The sequence below is a fragment of the Phoca vitulina genome, unplaced genomic scaffold (genome assembly GCF_004348235.1).
Source record: "Phoca vitulina isolate PV1807 unplaced genomic scaffold, GSC_HSeal_1.0 scaffold35, whole genome shotgun sequence".
Lineage (NCBI taxonomy): Eukaryota > Metazoa > Chordata > Mammalia > Carnivora > Phocidae > Phoca > Phoca vitulina.
This window is the reverse complement of record NW_022589738.1, coordinates 18560922-18578371: the sequence shown is the minus strand read 5'-3', so window position 1 is coordinate 18578371 and position 17450 is coordinate 18560922. Positions and strand designations below refer to the sequence as shown.

General features: G+C 45.7%; 2 protein-coding genes and 1 pseudogene across 4 annotated transcripts in view; 2 read left to right on the top strand and 1 right to left on the bottom strand.

Annotated features, from left to right (window-relative positions):
• Positions 1 to 9058, top strand: part of SLC9A7 (solute carrier family 9 member A7) — a 132008-nt gene extending 122950 nt beyond the window's left edge. For both annotated transcript variants that reach the window (XM_032426452.1, XM_032426453.1), the window contains one exon: positions 2927 to 9058. In XM_032426452.1, coding sequence (XP_032282343.1) covers positions 2927 to 3178 — 252 coding nt within the window. In that variant the 3' untranslated portion in view covers positions 3179 to 9058. The remainder of the gene's footprint in view (positions 1 to 2926) is intronic.
• CHST7 (carbohydrate sulfotransferase 7) overlaps positions 1 to 17450 on the bottom strand; it is a 51958-nt gene that overhangs the window by 16414 nt on the left and 18094 nt on the right. The window contains exon 2 of one of the 2 annotated variants that reach the window (XM_032426454.1): positions 9498 to 10576. The exons of the other annotated variant lie outside the window; for it this stretch is intronic. The gene's annotated coding sequence lies outside the window, so the exon portion shown is untranslated. Of the gene's footprint in view, positions 1 to 9497; positions 10577 to 17450 lie in introns of those variants that run through there. 2 annotated transcript variants of the gene reach the window in all.
• On the top strand, positions 13829 to 14147 carry LOC116645962 (annotated as a pseudogene).

Below are 17450 nucleotides of genomic sequence, written 5' to 3'. Positions count from 1 at the left end.
AGCAGAATGCAAAGGCCGGAGCTGGGAGAGACGGCCCCTGACCAGGTCAGTTCTAACGGGGCGGGGCAGCGGCCTTGGGAACGATTGTTTGCGTTCAGGTGGTACAGAGGGGCAGGGGGCATGGCTGGGCGGGGGGCGCTGGGGTCTGGCATGCTAAGGAACAGCCTCATCAGAGATGGGACGACTTGGTCAAGAAGCAAGAATCTGTCCACTGTCACTTTGGGCTGGGGTCCTGACCAGGGTCTCAGTCAGCTGCAGACACAGTGAGGCTTGCAATTGTTGAGAGAGTGGGAGCATAGAGTCTTTGAAAAATTAATTGAGGAAGCCCAAGGTGAGAGAGCGGAGGGGCCCCCGGTGGGGTTTGGAGCCCAGTGAGGGTCTCGGGCCGGGCCGCTCTCGCGTGGCTGTTCGACACTCTGTGGTTCTCACCCATCACCTAGAGGGCGTTTGTACTTTTGGTTTAGTTGGGCCATGTTGAAGATGTTCCTTATTCACTCTTTGCACTAACTCTAAACCACTCAGGTTGGATATCCACCTAGAAAACAGGGTTCTTCCGTTCATGAAAGTGACCTCTGGTTGTTTAAAATGGGCACATTCCTGCAACACACGTTTGCAGGGTTATTCAACAGCATCTTCACGGCAGCCTTCAGGGGACAGCTGGTTGCATAATTTTACAAACCTCCAGCTTAACAAAACTTTTGTCAATCCTATCATCTAGAATTCGAGGAAGTGGGTCGGTTTCATCATCTGCGTATCACGTTCATTAAGCTCTGATTTGGAAATCCCTGTCCACTGGGTTTTACCATGTCCTTGTTTCGGGTACTATTTGTCCGGGCTTGTGAGTTTCGTAATGGAATGGGTCAACATCCAATCTTGCCTTCTCCTGTCGGTGAATTTGAGCCCTGCTTCCCACTGCCTCGGGTCAGCCAGCGTGGGCCACACACGGGCTGGTGTAGGGGGGAAGGTGGGAGATGGGGGGGGGCCTCAACTGGGCTGCAGTAGGGGGCGTGGCTACATTTGCAGCATTTCCCTCCAAGCAGTTGCTTCACATTCCTCTCTGTCCTCGAAAGAGTATAATGCGTGCCAGGAGAGTCTCCCCCTGAAAAGGGGGAACTAAGAACCCTGGCTGCGGTATTTTGACATTATTACTTAGCGCTCGCAGGCACAGGAGAAATGGAACGTGCTAAAACAGGGAACATGATCTCATTTGTTGTTAGGAAAACGATCGCGGGACAGATGGAGCCTCGGGACTTTCTAAATACTGATGGTGAGGAGGAATTTGGGGAGTTTGGAGTGAGTTTTGGAATTACGCTCTGCCTGAGTAGAGGATTCTTACTCGGTTGCACATTTCCACGCTGCCTCATTCCAGTGAGGATTTGAGGCCGCAAGCAACAAGAGTTGCGTGCTCGCCTGTCAAAAAAAAAAAAAAGCCCGAGTGCTGGGTTAAGAGGAGTCATGCTCTGGAGCGTGGAGAAGTCGACATCACTGAGGAGTGATGCAGAAAGCAGGCTTGAGCTTGTCACCAGTGAGCGCACACAGACAGGCTGGGACGGGAGGAGGAGGTCGGCGGACCCACGCGTCCTCCTTGGGCGCTGAACAGGCCTTCCTCTAGCACCTGCTGTGGCTTAAGCCCCTCAGGGAAGGGCACCAGGAAGAGGAGGCGGCCACCGTGCTTTGCTGGTTTCTCACCTAGAGGGGGGTGCAGGCATGCCAGGGAGAATCTGCCCGTGGCCTTGGACAGCGTGACTGGGGGTGGGGGTTGCGGGGGGGGGGGTAGGAGGCTGTCGGGGAGGCGGGTTCCGTGCCCCGCACCGAGGACACCCTGCCGCATAGACAATGCAGGACTCCAGAAGCACTTTGAAGACCAGATGGGCAATAGGAGAGCAAGAGCACTTTAGCCGGAGCACTCTGGAACCGTGCCTGACAGACGTGCTGTGGGGGCAGGAGGGGAGCCAAGCGCCCCTTGTTTTGCTGGTGAAACCCATTAGAGGGTGAAGGGTTGTGTCTGACCCCGCGCTGCTTCCCGAGCTCTCCCCGCGGTCTGGAAGTTTCGAGAGGCTGCTGCTCGGCTCCCGCCCTGCCTGGCCCTGCTCAGTCCGCTCTGCTGCAGCTGCAGCTTAGCATGAGCTGCCGGCCGGTCCTCTCCCTGACCCGGGGAGTGTTCACATCCTCCTGTGGGCCGAACCAGTCCGGAGGCAGCAGACACCCCACCTCTGCTTCCTACCAGCTGGGCCGCCTGGGGCACATTCCACAGGTTCTCTGCGCTCAGGCCTCCTCCTCGGACCCAGGAGAAGGGAGGGGGGAGGGTGAGTCGCCAGCTCCTGTGACCGCCCTGGCGGGCCCGAAACACGTGGTCGAGAAGGTGCCCCTTCCCTCTCGATGTCTCACTGCATCTACCAGAGGGCTTCCCGTCGGGGTCCTTCCGTGGGGACAGGAAGGCAATCCTAATTATGCGTCCCCTGTCCCTCCGTTGCTGACTAGGATAAAGAGTAGTTCAGATGCAAACCGGGTGGGTTTAGGGTGGTTCTTGTGGGGCGGGAGGCCCTCTCAGAAGAGCTGCCCCGAAAAGAGAGGGGCCCGAGAAACCTCTTTGCATGTTTGCCCAGTGACCTTCCCCCTCCTTCTTTTGAGGGTTGGGAAGCTGAAGGCCCAGGCTGGCCTCCCTTTCTTCCCTTTTGTCACTGACCCCGAGCCGTCAGGCATTTAAAATCAGAACTGCTTCCTGGGCCTCGAAGCCTTGCTTCGGGCAACGGTGCCTTCCCTTGAATAGCCCTGGACACTTGGCATCCAGTATCCACGCTGGAGGCTCAAGGCAGGCGGGTTTCACGGGCCCCAGTTTTCAGGTGAGCAGTTGAGGTTGGGCTTGGCTCCCAGCCTAGAGGAGATCAGTCTCCCATTTGCCGCTGTCGTTCGTTGCACTTTTCAGAACCAAGAGCCGCTGAGAGAGGAAGACTCGGATTTCATCCTGACCGAGGGCGACCTCACCCTGACCTACGGGGACAGCACAGTGACTGCGAACGGCTCCTCAGGCTCCCACACAGCCTCCACGAGCCTCGAGGGCAGCCGGAGAACCAAGAGCAGCTCGGAGGAGGTGCTGGACCGAGCCCTGGGAGCAGGGGACCAGCCGGTGTCGAGCCGGGGCACGCGCCTAGTGTTCCCCCTGGAGGATAATGCGTGACTTGTCGCGTCCCCCCCACCCAGCCCCAGCCTGCCGAGATGGGGGTGCAGTGAGGACGGCTGCAAGCCCCAGGCTTGTCCAACTCGGGGCACTGACTGAGTGGAACTAATGCTTCTGTTTTATTGAGGTCTGAAGCTCTCTTAACATTTAAAGTTTAACCCAAGAGGCAGAGGGTGGGGCTTAAGTGTCTCTCAATCAAGACAAACGCAGACGTATTCCCACTTTTTCACATAGTAGTGCTGTTCAGAGTCAAACAAACAAATAGCATGCTTTAACGGTCTGACTCATTCACCTGCAGAGTCCGAGCAAGCTGCGGCAGGTGTGGGGAGGCCCCCCCAGGAGAGGTTTCAGGTCCGTACACAGCAGTGCAAACCTAGCTGGCCGCAGGAATAGCGAGGTGGGGGCGGGGAGAGCAGGCCAGACGAAGGATCCCGAAGGCAGGCAGCTGAGATTGGACCTCCGAAAATGATGGGAAGCCCGTGGTCACGGGGACAGAACTCAGGAGGAAGCAGTCTGAGCGCCGAGGCCCTCGCACCGAGGGCTGCAGGACCATCATCTGACATGATCAGGCTTCTGGACTTTGTGCACTACCTGGGTTTCCTGATTGAAGATCGGAACTCTATCCATGAGCATTTCAACATGGGGAAAGAATTAGAATTCCTTCTCTGGAAATCTCCAGAAAGAAGGAGCTACTGAAATGTTTAAAACCAAAAGCAAAATCGTGTTTTACTGTTGGGTTTTTAAAATTAATCCGAGGATAGGAGAAACTGTTTAGAGACTGATGACAAAAATCAGTCAGTTCTTCAGGGCTACCACGGAGATACCTACTGCGGGGTTTAGGAATAACACCAAAATTTGTGGGATGCTTCTATCTGGGGACGAGAGAGCAGCAAGGAGCCTAGAAGGCAATAGGCTAGTGTTCAGAGGGGGAAAAAAAACCCACACTGCAAAAAAATTAACCACAAAACACAAGATACTGTTCTAAAGACCGAGTAGAAGTCCAAACTTTGAGCTACTAAATGCATGAGATTTCCGTGGCCGGGTGAGGCATGAGAGGCAAGTCAATGGAAAATTGAGCATTATTCAGTCCAGTGGACAGTTCCGTCTGCTGTAAGATTAAGAATCCAGATGTCTTAACACTGAGTGCCATGTAGAGAAGGGTCATTTTCTTGGTATCTGGGGAGGCTTGTACCAGCCTAACATGTGAGCATGGTTTGAAATGTAGGTTCTGAGTTGGGGTTCTCTGGGTGAGCTCTTCTAACTGCCCACGCCTGCGGTAGCTAAAATACTGAGAGAGCTCTTGGAAACCAAGTTTGAGATTCTCCCTGTGTCTCTATGCTTCAGTGCTGGTGTATTTGAAAACCCAATCTCTAAAAAAAAAAATGCTTTCATAAAATGTGGGCATTTTTCTTCTTGTGGCAGACAGAATAGTGGCCCAGTCGAGTACACCCATAATGAAACCAGCCATTTAATCTGTTTAACTCACATTTTTAATGGTTAATATTTAGATAAGACATTACACTTTGCTTTTTGAATTGATAATTTGTGCAAAACAGGCAAAAATTAAGTTGAGCCATATGAAATTGCCGATATTGAACCAGCTTTCAAAAACAGAAATGGCAGTTTTGTATGGTTCGAGATAATATAATTAAATGATTTTTATTCCCCTCTTTCCTTTCTATGTACCCTAAAGTCCATTTTGATTTTATCATGGGCATCCGTGGGCTCTGTAAATGAGCTAAACCACCCATCTAACCCCATGAGCCTCCGAATTCCCTAGGCTGGTGAAGGACTTATGAAAACTTCTGAGCCAGAGCCAGAGAAACAGCTTTTTTTAGAGAGCCCCTGGACGGGAGGTCATTATGTCGTGGGGTCAGAGTGCAGAGAGCGGCTCTCAGGCTTGGCAGATGTGCCCAGAACCAGCACAGGTTTTATTCAGTAGAGTTAATCTCAGTAACGACCAGTCATGCCTATAAACTCGAAAGGTGAGGAGGCTTTTGTGTGTGTCTGTTATTTGCAGAGGTGGAGGGATAGGCTGGTCAGCTCCTTGGCTGGGTCTTTATAAAGCCTTGCTTACCTCTTATGTTGCTTACTTACTTCATTTTGGAGGGAAGAAGCTAACAGAAAAACCCTGACAGGGTTCTTGAAAAGAGCCAACCGGGTAGGACCCACCCTCTCTTCATTCAAGTCAAGGCTTTGTTGTCATTTTGGTTTTCCAGGAAGCTTTCAGCAAATTAATAAGAAATTACCCTCATGAGGAGGAAAAATAACCAGAGTTCTCCAGCCTCGTCCTAAGTCAATCCATAGATCGTTGTGTTTTCTCCCAAAAGGGTCTTGTAGTCTTGACCGCAAAAGTTTTATTTGGACCTACTTAAATCTAAGTAAATGGAGATTTGCCAAGATCAAAATTTTGCTAGGGTTGTAGTTATTTGGTTGGATTTTTTTATTCAGTGGGTCGGAGTAAGTCACGACCTGTGGTCCTAATTTTTGTTTGCAAGATACGGAGAATAATCCTGACCTTACCAGGGGGTCCCAGGAAAGGAGTCTGTTCATCGAAATGCTTCCACCTTCTAGAAGCTTTATGCCTATGCTGAGAGGGGAAAAGTAGGTGTCACAAAGCTGCCAAACCATCTAACTCAAGGCTCTTTGCTGTCAGTCTGGCATAAATCAGATTGAAACTGCTGAGTGCATCCAATTTAACCTCTTAAACATACCCGTTCCGGGTTGGGTGGGGGGGATGAGGGTTCGGAGCTGGATGTTCTAGAGCATAGGTTCTCAACCCTGGCTGCACAGTAGGATTCTCTGGCTAGTTTTTTTTTTTTTTTTCTTTTAAATATCAGTGCAAGGGCCCTGTGCTCAGAGATTCATACCCAGTAGGTTTGGAGTGGGGCCTGGCTTCCATGCTCTGTTGTGGATCTTCAGGGATTCTAGTGGGCAGCCAGGCTTGAGAGCCTTTTAGTCCAGAACTTGCAGCGGACCCTGTTTGGAACCTTAAAGAATGGCCTAGCAAACTAAGTTTCCTTTCATTGCTAGTCCTCTGGAACAAACCGAGTGTTGATCAATCAATACAGCCCGGACAGCTGTGAAAGAGTTTCATGCACATCATCTTTGCAGAACTCTAGAACATACTCCGTAAAGTACAACCAAAAACGTCACATTTGAACACCTTCATGCAGGAAAGGGAGAGACGGGTGACTTGAGTGGATGGATTGGGTTGTTGCGGGGCGAGGGGTTAAAAACTGTCCTCTTTGCCCCCTTTCGTGGAAAGAAAGGGGTTGGGTCTTAACAGAGTAGCTGACTATCAAGTGTGAAGGCTTTGGAGAAGCTGTCTTTTCAGTATAACCTGGGATTAAACGGAGTCCCCTTTGCAGTCCAGTCAGCTTGCTTTCTTGTCACACTTAGCTTGTCCCCAGGCCCAAATCCCTGCTGGACTCCTCAGGAGAGGGGTGGGCCCATTTAATGCCCAGAGTAGAGGCCTCGGGGTAAGGGGTAGCCCATGACCACTTCAAGGTCACGAGACAGTGGTGTCGGCAGACTTCTGCGTGGGGCCGGCAGCGGGGCGGTGCGGACTCCAGCCGTGCCTTTTCATATTCTCTTTGGGGACTACAAGGAGACCTGAACTTTGTCTCCTGGAGAAGGAAATCTGCGCCACTGAAATGAGGCTGCAAATAGAGGAAGAGGGCAGATGCGATTCCATGACCTCTGCCCATCCAGGGTACTCCCTGGGGCGGCCAAACCAGCCCCGACGCCTTGCAGCCCAAAACCCACACTGCGACAGCAAATGTCTCATCAGGCAAACAGCAAGGAGCTTTCAGGCTGTGCTCTCTAGACCTGAAAATGTCCTCCGTGGTTTGGGGGACAAATGAAGTCTCTTTAGAAAACATGAAAAAGGTTCTCTCAGCTGTCCACGAACATGTCAGTCGAGGGCGATTTCCTTCCAGACTAGAGAGCTGTTTCATGACACACACATTCCCTACCCCCCTGCCCCCCAGGTCTCTCTCTCCTTCTCTTTGCCCGCAGGGGAAGTCCATGTCACCGTGTCAGGTACCTTAATATGAACAGAACCATTTCCAAACGTGGAAACGGCACTGATGCACTGAGGGGAGACTGGCGGCGGGCGAGGCCACCGAGCAGCTCAACAGAGGGAAGACTCATCCCCTCGGGCCCCTAGCTTGGTACCCGTTGTGAGTTCTCAGAGGTGCACCACCAAGCTGCTTTGCCCATCTGTTGTAAGATGTCATCTGGAACGAGGGCTTCTGGAAAGTCAGCTTGCTGATTCAGTAAGTATGTGACTTCTTAGTCCACTTCAGAAATGGGGAACTTGACGAGTTTCACGCCCGCCTCTCGATGCTGATTCTGTAGATGAGTTCGTGTAGGAGTGCGTCTGTCCACGTGCATCAAAGCGGTACCACTGAGTTCTGGTGTCTTCTGTTGGTCTTTCCTCACGTGTCAGATGCTGTACTCGGCTACAGTGAAGCTGAAGGAAATCTAGTGGCCCAGACTTAGGAGCAACCCATCTGAATGCTGCTTTCACTCTGGTACCTTGAAGAGACCTTCCGCCTTTCTAAAACCCAGTAAGGACAGTATACAGAGGAACACTCCAGAAAGCGATGCTAGTCTCTAGGAAAAGCAAATAGGCTCTTTGACAATCTTTTCAAAACCAGACCTAGAAATCAACCCCTTTTACCCAGTTTTAATTTTCATAAGTAGGGCTTTTGGTGTGTGTTTTTGTTTTTAAACGAACAAACATGTCTCGTCACGCAGTGCGAGCAGAACTCGTAAAGAGCAAAACCAAAGTTTTTGATGTTAGTTTTATTTTTGTAAGGCGGGGTAGAACCAGGGCCCACACGGAACACGCGGGCTGCCGGTCGTCTGCCACACGAGCCTGGGAGAAGATAAGGAAGGTCTGCCTGTCCGGCCGCGTTCTGAAAAGCCCTGAAATGCACAGGAGAGCCCCGGAGAGAGGCCTCCTTCTCTTCAGGACGGCCGCCTTTTAGAAAGGGTTAAGGGAATTGCCCCGTGTCAGGGTCAGGAGAAACTTCCAGGGGCTGGTGGATGCGGGAGGAACTCAGACCGCAGGGGCTTTTGGACAGCACGAAGAACTCTACATGTGCTGTCCAAAGCACTGAAAGACAGGCCCCAGGGCTCTTGGGTGACTGTCCCGGCTCTTGGGTGACTGTCCCAGCACTTGGACATTTGGGGGTGGGCTTTGGGGAAGCAGAGGAATGATTTCCGGGTGTGTGTGGGGGGTCACGTCTGGGGATTTGGGACTTATCGCTGAAATCACTTGTTCAAAGCGCGACTTCAGAGCCGGACCACCTCCTCGTAGGTTGACTTTTGATTTTTTACATAAACTGCATCTGGTCCTTCTTAGGAAGTTTCACTCTGTCCCATAACATGATTAAATGGGAAGAGGCCACCAAGATCCATTTAATAGGTAAAAAGCAATTTTTAAAAATAGGATAGGATGAATTTAACCTGGGATGATATGCCCTTCTGGGGAACGTTTTACAGAGAGCTCACATAATGTAATTGGGGAGAATTTTGTCTTCTATGTCCATTCATCAGTAGCAAACCGGTGGTTTTATAAAGTTAACATTATAGTATGTTATATAAATAAACACGTTATATGAAATAAAAGTATGTTGAACTGTGAAAAAGTGAAGACTTGGAGTTATCAGCAACCTTTATGTGCCCTTAAGGAAAACTGCAGTTAGGCCCCCAAAGTGCTACCTTACCCTAGCATTTTACTTCATGTTCGCCTTTGTGTATATGTTTAGATTGATATTGTAAAGCTAGCTACATGTTTTCCTGCCGTTGACTGATATTTAACACATTTCTTCCCAAAGCTTTTTTTTTTTTTTTTTTTTTTTACAAAACTCAAAATAAAAAGATTAACTGGCTGAGCTAATCTTCTTTTGCATTTTAAAATATCGTCTGTTTGTTAGTAGGAAGAATGCAGTGCGATCCTTTTCTTAGTCTGTTTCTTTCCCTCACTGGGAGGTTTTTTCTCTGGGTGGAAACTATTGCTCTCCAGCTCCCCTAGATCCAGGACCCACAAAAATTAAGGCTAGCTAGCCCCTCCAGACCAAATCCGGCCCAGCACCTATTTTTTTTTTTTTTTTTTTTAAGATTTTATTTATTTATTTGACAGAGAAAGAGAGAAACAGCATGAGAGGGGAGAGGGTCAGAGGGAGAAGAAGGCTCCCTGCTGAGCCGGGAGCCCAATGTGGGACTCGATCCCAGGACTCCGGGATCATGACCTGAGCCGAAGGCAGTCGCTTAACCAACTGAGCCACCCAGGCGCCCGGCCCAGCACCTATTTTTGTAAATAAAGTTTTATTGGAATACACTAGGCTCCTTCATTTGCATAATGTCTGCGACAGCTTTCGTGCAGAGCTGAGTAGTTGTGACAGGAGTGAGCAGCAATGTGCGCATAAAGCCTGGACCATCTGACTTTCTACAGCAAAGGATTTTGCCAAACCCTGCTTTAGGTGCTTGAAAAACTTGAGTTTCAAAATAGGGTCTAAAAATCACAGTAGCAGACTTCTGAGATTATTTAAATGTGCCTTGGGATTAAGAGAAACACTTTAAATCTGGTCTGTGTGGTAACTTCTGGCCTACAACAGTGGTGAACAGACTTTGAGTGTTGGATAGTTGCTAAGATTCTTGAACTCAATACAGTTTCCTTGATCGTCTTCATGAATTCCTTTGTAGGCAGACTGGCTTTTCCCCGAACCACGCAACTGAACGTCATCAAAAAATCATCCTAGCAAAACAAAACGAATCTTGTCATTAACATTGACTCCGGAGTCCTTTAATAGTATAATTACAAAAACACCAGACAGAAGAACTTGCAAGCGAAAATTCGTGTCAGCTCGTTAGGGCTCTCCCACCCCAGGGAGAGAAATCACTTCTTAAAAATTGGTTTAGGGGCAGGTATAGGGGGAGCTCTTTGAAAAAGAGCTGAACGAGTCCGGTTTAAACTAGTGGCACTCAGACCTCTTATTTAATATTAAGTAATGTAATCAAGGTACACGGGACTGCACTTGGCCCTCAGTCACACTGATGATTTGTCCAGGCACCCGCTGCTGCTGGGACACGGTACGCGATCGCGTCTCCTCTGCGTTCTGAGAACACCGCGTTGGAACAGGCCCAGCAGAGGTAGGTGCAGGCTGGGGACGCAAGCGTTTCCTACTGTACGGCTCTAATGATCCATCGTACTGTCACTTCCTTACTGGAAACTTCCTTTCAACCAATGTGTCGGCCGTCATTTAATAGCTGGTGCCATTCCTGCTCCGCAGAGCTGCACAGCGGGTGGTCCCCAAGCCGAGTCCCCATCTCTGCCTCCCCCGCGCTGGGGTGACATGTTGAGTGCCCCGCTGCGTGCTGGCTGACCTGGAAGGGAAGGGACAAAGCACGGTTTGAACCTCAGAACACAGAAAGCCCAAGATAGAAAGCCTGATGCACTCTGCCAATGGAAGGCCTCTTCATTTATTTATTTTTTTTTTAAGATTTTATTATTTGACAGACACACGGCGAGAGCGGGAACACAAGCAGGGGGAGTGGGAGAGGGAGAAGCAGGCTTCCCACTGAGCAGGGAGCCCGATGCGGGGCTCGATCCCAGGACCCCGGGATCATGACCTGAGCCGAAGGCAGACACTTAACGACTGAGCCCCCCAGGCGCCCCAAGAAGCCTGTATATAATCTTCCTTCTCGAAGCTGCATCCTCTGGGGCTGGAAGTCCATCCCGAATCAGGGACTGTCATTTCTGCTCTGTGAGGACAGGCCCGGAGAAAATGCGACCCAAGAGGGATTTGGTGAGGATAAAGATGGGACAAAGATGGGGGCACCTCTGCCAGGATAACTGCGCTTTCTGCAACTGCTGCTGGGGTGCGGGGGGGGGCGGGTGAGGAGAACAGAACGTTCTGAGACCTGCTGGGCCGAGTGGGGGGAAGAGCTGGGATCGAGGGCGTACCTTCAGGCACTGACCGTGTAACCCCCCCTCCTTGGCTCTGCGCTCTGGGTCACATGTGCCAAATGAATCACGAGCCAACGATGGTCGGCTGTTTCGTAAAGCGGAGGCTGCCTGTAAGCGACAAGAACCCCAGCTTCCTACCTCTGGGGCATCTGAACGGTTTTCTTGTTTCATTAAGACACACTGCTCGTGTCAGCGTACGGAAGCCGCAGGACGGCGGGCCGACTCGGCATGTCTGTGCTAGCTCCCCCGCCAGGTTCTTGCTTTCCTGTGACCCTTCCTCTTGTGCTCTGTGCCAAGCTGGACGTTATTTTCTAATGCGGTGAAACTGTCCATCAGCTCAAGAGGACTAGCGATGCAGAGTTTGGGGAAGAAGCATTTTCAAGATGATGGAAAGTGTGCAGTCAAGATTCACATTAAACAGCTAATTGCACAAATGCCCCGAGGCCTTTCTATGAACCTTTAGTATTGTTAGTGCAGGTTATTTGCATAGAGAAAGAGCCACCATGTCAGATTTCAGTAGAATTTAGTCTAATGAAAACCAAGTTCCAGAAGGGCTAACTCTGGTTCCAGATAAGATGGAGCAAATGCATTTCTCCTTATTCCTTCCACAAAGTGTCACTAGAATCCCCAAACATGATACATATGGCAAAGATAAGACTCTGGAGGGTGGGGAAAAGAAGGCGGACTGACTGCAGACCTTGGGAAATGAGGGACAACAGACCTGTGAGTTCCCTCAGTTTTCTTTCTGCCTCCCCCATATCCTGGAATAGACACCGAAGATGCCAGCAGGCCAGATGTGCAAATGGTCACCGACCAAAAAGCCCCAAGAAAAGCCCATTATCTCTAGCCAAAGGACAGGGGAAAGGGTCAGCCTAGAAGCCAGAAACGAAGCACCACACACACAACCCCCCCCCCCTCCTGTCAGCAGAGGACTAGCGGGAAGCCAGGACTTCTAGAGTCCCACCCCCACCTGGCAGTAACCAGGGGTGCATCCCTTCCTCCACCAGCAGTGTCGCTGGAGGCCTGCTAAAAGAGAAGATCTAAATAAAATTCAGAGATTCAAATGTATCCCAAATATTCAGGACACCATTAAAAAAAATCACTTGTCAAACCAAGAACCAGGGAAATTTTGACTTGAATGAGAAAGGGTAAGTGACAGAAGCCAACCCTGAAACAACACAGATTCTGAAATTATCCTCTCTCATCAGTATGCTTCCGTGAGCCATTAGGAACACACTTGGAACAAATTAAAAAATAGAAATTCTTGGCAAAGAAATATATATATAAAAAAGAACCAAATGGAAATTTTAGAACTGTAAAGTACAATAACCAAAATTTTAAAACCTCACTGGATGGGTTCAATAGCAGAATAGAGATGACAGAGTAAAGAATTAGTGAATCTGAAAAGACAGCTATAGAAATTATCTAATATGAATAGCAGAGAGAAAATAGAGTGAAAAAGGATGAACAGAGCCTCAGGGACCTGTGGTACTACAATAACTGACCTATTCTCATTTCATCAGAGTTCCAAAAAGAGAAGGACAAGAGATTGAAGCTTAAAAAAGTACTCAAAGAAATATGGCTGAAAATTTCCCAAATTTGGCAAAAGATGTAAACCTACAAATTCAAGGGGCTGAGTGAAACACAAAGAAATCTACACCAGGATACAGCATAATCCAACTTCAGGGAAGACAAAAAAATCTTGAGAGCAACTAGAGAGAACTGATGCATTACTTACAGAAACAAGGCTTTGAATGTCAGTGGATTTCATATCTGAAAACATGGAGGCCAGAGGAAGTGGCACAATACTTTGCAAGTGCTGAAAGAAAATAATCGCCAATGCGGAGTTCTATATTCCACGAGAATATCCTTCAGGAATGAAGGTGAAATAAAGACATTCTCAGATGAAGGAAAACTAAGAATGTGTTGCTAACAGAACTGCTGTAGTACAAAGAACCACTATAGGAAGTTCTTCCAACAGAAAGGAAATGATAAAAGAAGGAAACAAAGCATCACAAATGAAGAAAGAACAACAGAGAATAGGAGTAAATTTAACAGACTATCCTCTTGAGTTTAAAGAATTATATTTGATAGTTGAGGCAAAAATTATGACACTGTATGACGTAGTTCTCAACATATATAGAAAAAAAAATACTAGAGAATTACAAAGAGGACAGGATAAAGGAACCTAAAGGGACATGAAGTTTGTATACTTCCACTTGAGGTAGTGAAATGTTGAGACCAGTAGATTGCGATTAGTTGCGAAAGCACTAAAATAAGCATACAAACAAAAATACCTTAAAATGCTGCAGGTAAAATGAAGTTCTTAAAATTATTCACAAAACTCACAGGAAAACACAAACAGGGAAATGGGAACAATAAACAGAGGGAACAAACAGAAATCAAGTTTTAAAAATAGCAAATTTAAGCCCTATAAGATCAATAGTCACATTAAATATAAATGGTCTAAATTCACAAATATACAAAAAGAGACCAGCAGAATGGCTTTAAAACACGACCCAACAAAATGCTGTCTACAAGAAATTCACTTCAAATATGATATAGGTGGGTTGAAAGTAAAAGGATGAAAAGAATGTGCCATATAAACATGAATTGAAAGAGGAGTTGGTGGTGTGAGTCTTGGACACTTGTCATGAAGGGGTCTAGAGAGCTACTGCCATATGCTAAGTCTGATGTCACCAACCAGCTTATAGGTTTGCAGTTGAAACTGGGCATGGTTGTAAGCTCAGACAGTTGCAGATCACTAAGTGTCCTTATGTTGCAGTGATGCTAAAAGTGGCAGATCATTCAGGCCAAGTAAAGAACAAGTCCTTTGAAATGACAATTTCAGAATTTCTACAGGCAGTTCAAAGAAATTGCTACGATTATTGAAACTGTGTGAAAACTGATTGGTTGATAAATTGCTATCATTGTTCTAAAATCACGGGCTTCACTTTCTGCAACAAAACTGCATAAGGACCAAAGGATATTTACTGAATGAAAGTTGAATTTTGGTTTTTCCATTTTTTAAACAATAATCAGAAAAACAGGAATTAGTGGTGATCAATGCACAACTTTCTGAATGTACTAAAAGCCATTGAATCAAACACTTTAAAGGGTGAATTCTGTGGTATGTGAATTATATCTCAATAAAAAAAATCAGGAAAAAAGGGCATCTGGGTGGCTCAGTCGGTTAAATATCTGACTCTTGATTTTGGTTCAGGTCATGATCTCAGGGTCATGAGACTGAGCCCCTCATCAGGCTTTGTGCTAGGTGTGGAGCCCACTTAAGATTTTCGATCTCCCTCTTCCTCTGCCCCTCCCAACCCCTCATGCTCTCTCTCTCTCTCAAAATAATCAGAAAAAAGAAGAGCGGTTATATTAATATCAGATAAAATAAACATTGGAGCAAAGAAAATTACCAGGGACAACAAAGGAGAGTACATAATGGTAAAAAGGCTCAACCCACCAACAAGACGTAGCAATCCAAAATGTCTACATATGCAGCAAACAACAGAACTTCCAATTTTCTGAAGCAAACCTGAAGGAACAGAAAGGAGAAGTAGACCTGTCCACATTTATACTTGGAAACTTTAATACCTCTCTCTCAACAATTAATAGAATTACTAGACAGAAAATTAACAATGATAGAAGGAACTATATAATACCATCACCCAAACAAGACCGAACTGACATTTATACAACACTCAACCTAATAACAATAGAAACACGTTCATTTTTTAAAGATTTTATTTATTTGAGAGAGACACACACACACACAGAGAACATGAGTGGGGGGTGGGGCAGAGGGAGAAGCAGCCTGACCTGGGGCTCGATCCCAGGACCCCGAGATCATGACCTGAGTCGAAGGCAGATGCTTAACTGACTGAACCACCCAGGCGCCCCGAGACACATTTTTTTAAAGCATGCATGGAACATTCACAGCACAGGCCATATCCTGGTTCATAAAACAAACCTGAACAGATTTTGAAGAATTGAAATAATAATACAGAGTGTGTTCACTAATGATGGAATCAAACTAAGAATCTATATCAGAAAGATAGCAGGAAATTCTCCAGATCCTTGGAAATTAAAGAACACACAGAATTCTAAATAATCCACGGAATATTAAACAACAATATATTGAATTAAAATGAATACGCAACATATCAAAATTTGTGAGACACAACCAAAGCAGTGCTGAGAGGGAAATTTATAGTATTAGATGCTGACACAAATGATGTATGGTCTCAAATCAATAATCTAAACACCCACCTCCAGAAACTGGAAGAAGATAAACACAAGTCAATCAGAGGGAAACAAGAGCAGAAATCAGTAAAATTGAAACCAGAAAAACAATAGAGAAAAATCATCGAAACAAAAAGTTGGGTCTTTGAAAAGATTAAGACTTGGATAAATCTCTACACCAAGGCTAAAAACAAAAAAAGAGAAGACACGAATTACTATTATCAGCAATGAAACAGGGAATTCCACTGCAGAACTCACAGACATTGAAAGGATAAAAAACACTAAAAATAATTCTACATACATAAATTTGACAGCTTAGATGAAATGGACCAATTCCTCAAAAAGCACAAACTACCATAATTCATCCAATATGAAGTAGATAATTTGAAGTTAGATAGCTATTAAAAATGTAATTAATTGTTAAAAAACTCCCAAAGAAGAAATCTCCAGGCCTATATACTTTCAATGGAGAATTCTACCAAATATTTAAAGTAGAATTAACACTAATTCTACACAATCTCTTCCACAAAATTATGAGGCCAGTATTACCTGATACCAAAACTAGACAAATACCAAAAAAAGAAAACAATATCTCTCATGAACTTAGGTGCAAAAATCCTCAACAAAGTATTTGTAAATCAAATTCAACAATATGTGAAAAAATTTATATATCATGACTAAGTGGGGTTTATTCCAGAAGGCAAAGCTGGTTCAGTTTCAATAATCAATCATGTGATCCACCATATTAATAAGCTAAGGAAGAAAAATCACACAATCACATCAATTGATGCAGAAAAAGCACTTCCATCCGTTAAAGGCATTTAACATCTGTTCAGATGTTAGAATTTCTATTATAGAAATACAGAATAGAAATTCTCAGCAAACTAGGAATAGAAGGAAAATGCCTCAACTTGATTTTTAAAAATTCTACATAAACCTACACCTAACCTCATTCTTTATGGTGAAAGACTGAATGCCTTCCCACCCCCCAAGATCAGGAACAAGGCAAAGACCTCTGCATTTGCTATTCTTATTCAACATAATACTAGAAGTCCTAGCCAATGAAATAAGGCAAGAAAAGGGAATAAAAGCCATGGTTACAGGAAAGGAAGAAATAAAACTGTCCCTATTTGCAGGTGATATGATTATATACATAGAAAATCCCAGGGAATACACACACACACGACTAACAAGTGAATTCAGCAAGTTTGCAGGATGCAAGATCAATATTAAATATCTATATGATTTGTATATACCAGAAATGAACATTTTAAAACTGAATTTTAAAACTCATACTATTTACAATCACTCAAAAGAAATGAAAAGCTTAGATATAAATCTAACAAAACAAGTAAAGGACTTATGTGCTAAAAACTACAAAACACCAATAAAAGAAATCAAACAAGATCTAAATCAATAGAGACACATAACCATGTTCATGTATCAGAGGACTCAACAGTAAAAGATGTCAATTTTTCCCTCAAATTGATCCATATAGTAAAGATGTCAATTCTCCCCCAAATTGACCTATATAGAGATTTTAGAAAATTCCTATCAAAGTCTATCAATGCTTTTTGTAGATATAGACAAGCGTATTCTAAAATTTATGTGGTAAGGCAAAGAAACTAGACTAGCTTAAAACCTTTCTGGAAAAGAATAAATTTGGAATAATCATTCTATTCAGTGTTAAGATACATATAACTACATTAATCAGAACAGTGTGGTATTGGTGGAAGGACAGACTCATAGATCAATGGAGCAGTAAAAGCCCAGAAATAGACCTACCTATGTGTACGGCTAACTGATTTCTGACCAAAAATGAAAAAGCAATGTATTGGAGGAATGACAGTCTTTTCAGTAAATGGTGCTGAAGCAGTTAGACGTCCACAGGCAAAAACTAACCTTTTACCTAAATCTCACACTTTAAACAAAAACTAACACAAAATGAATCATAGAATTAAATGTATATAGAGATAAGTTTATCCTAAAATTTATAAGGAAAGACAAAACATACAAAATGTTTATCAGAAAACATAGGAGATA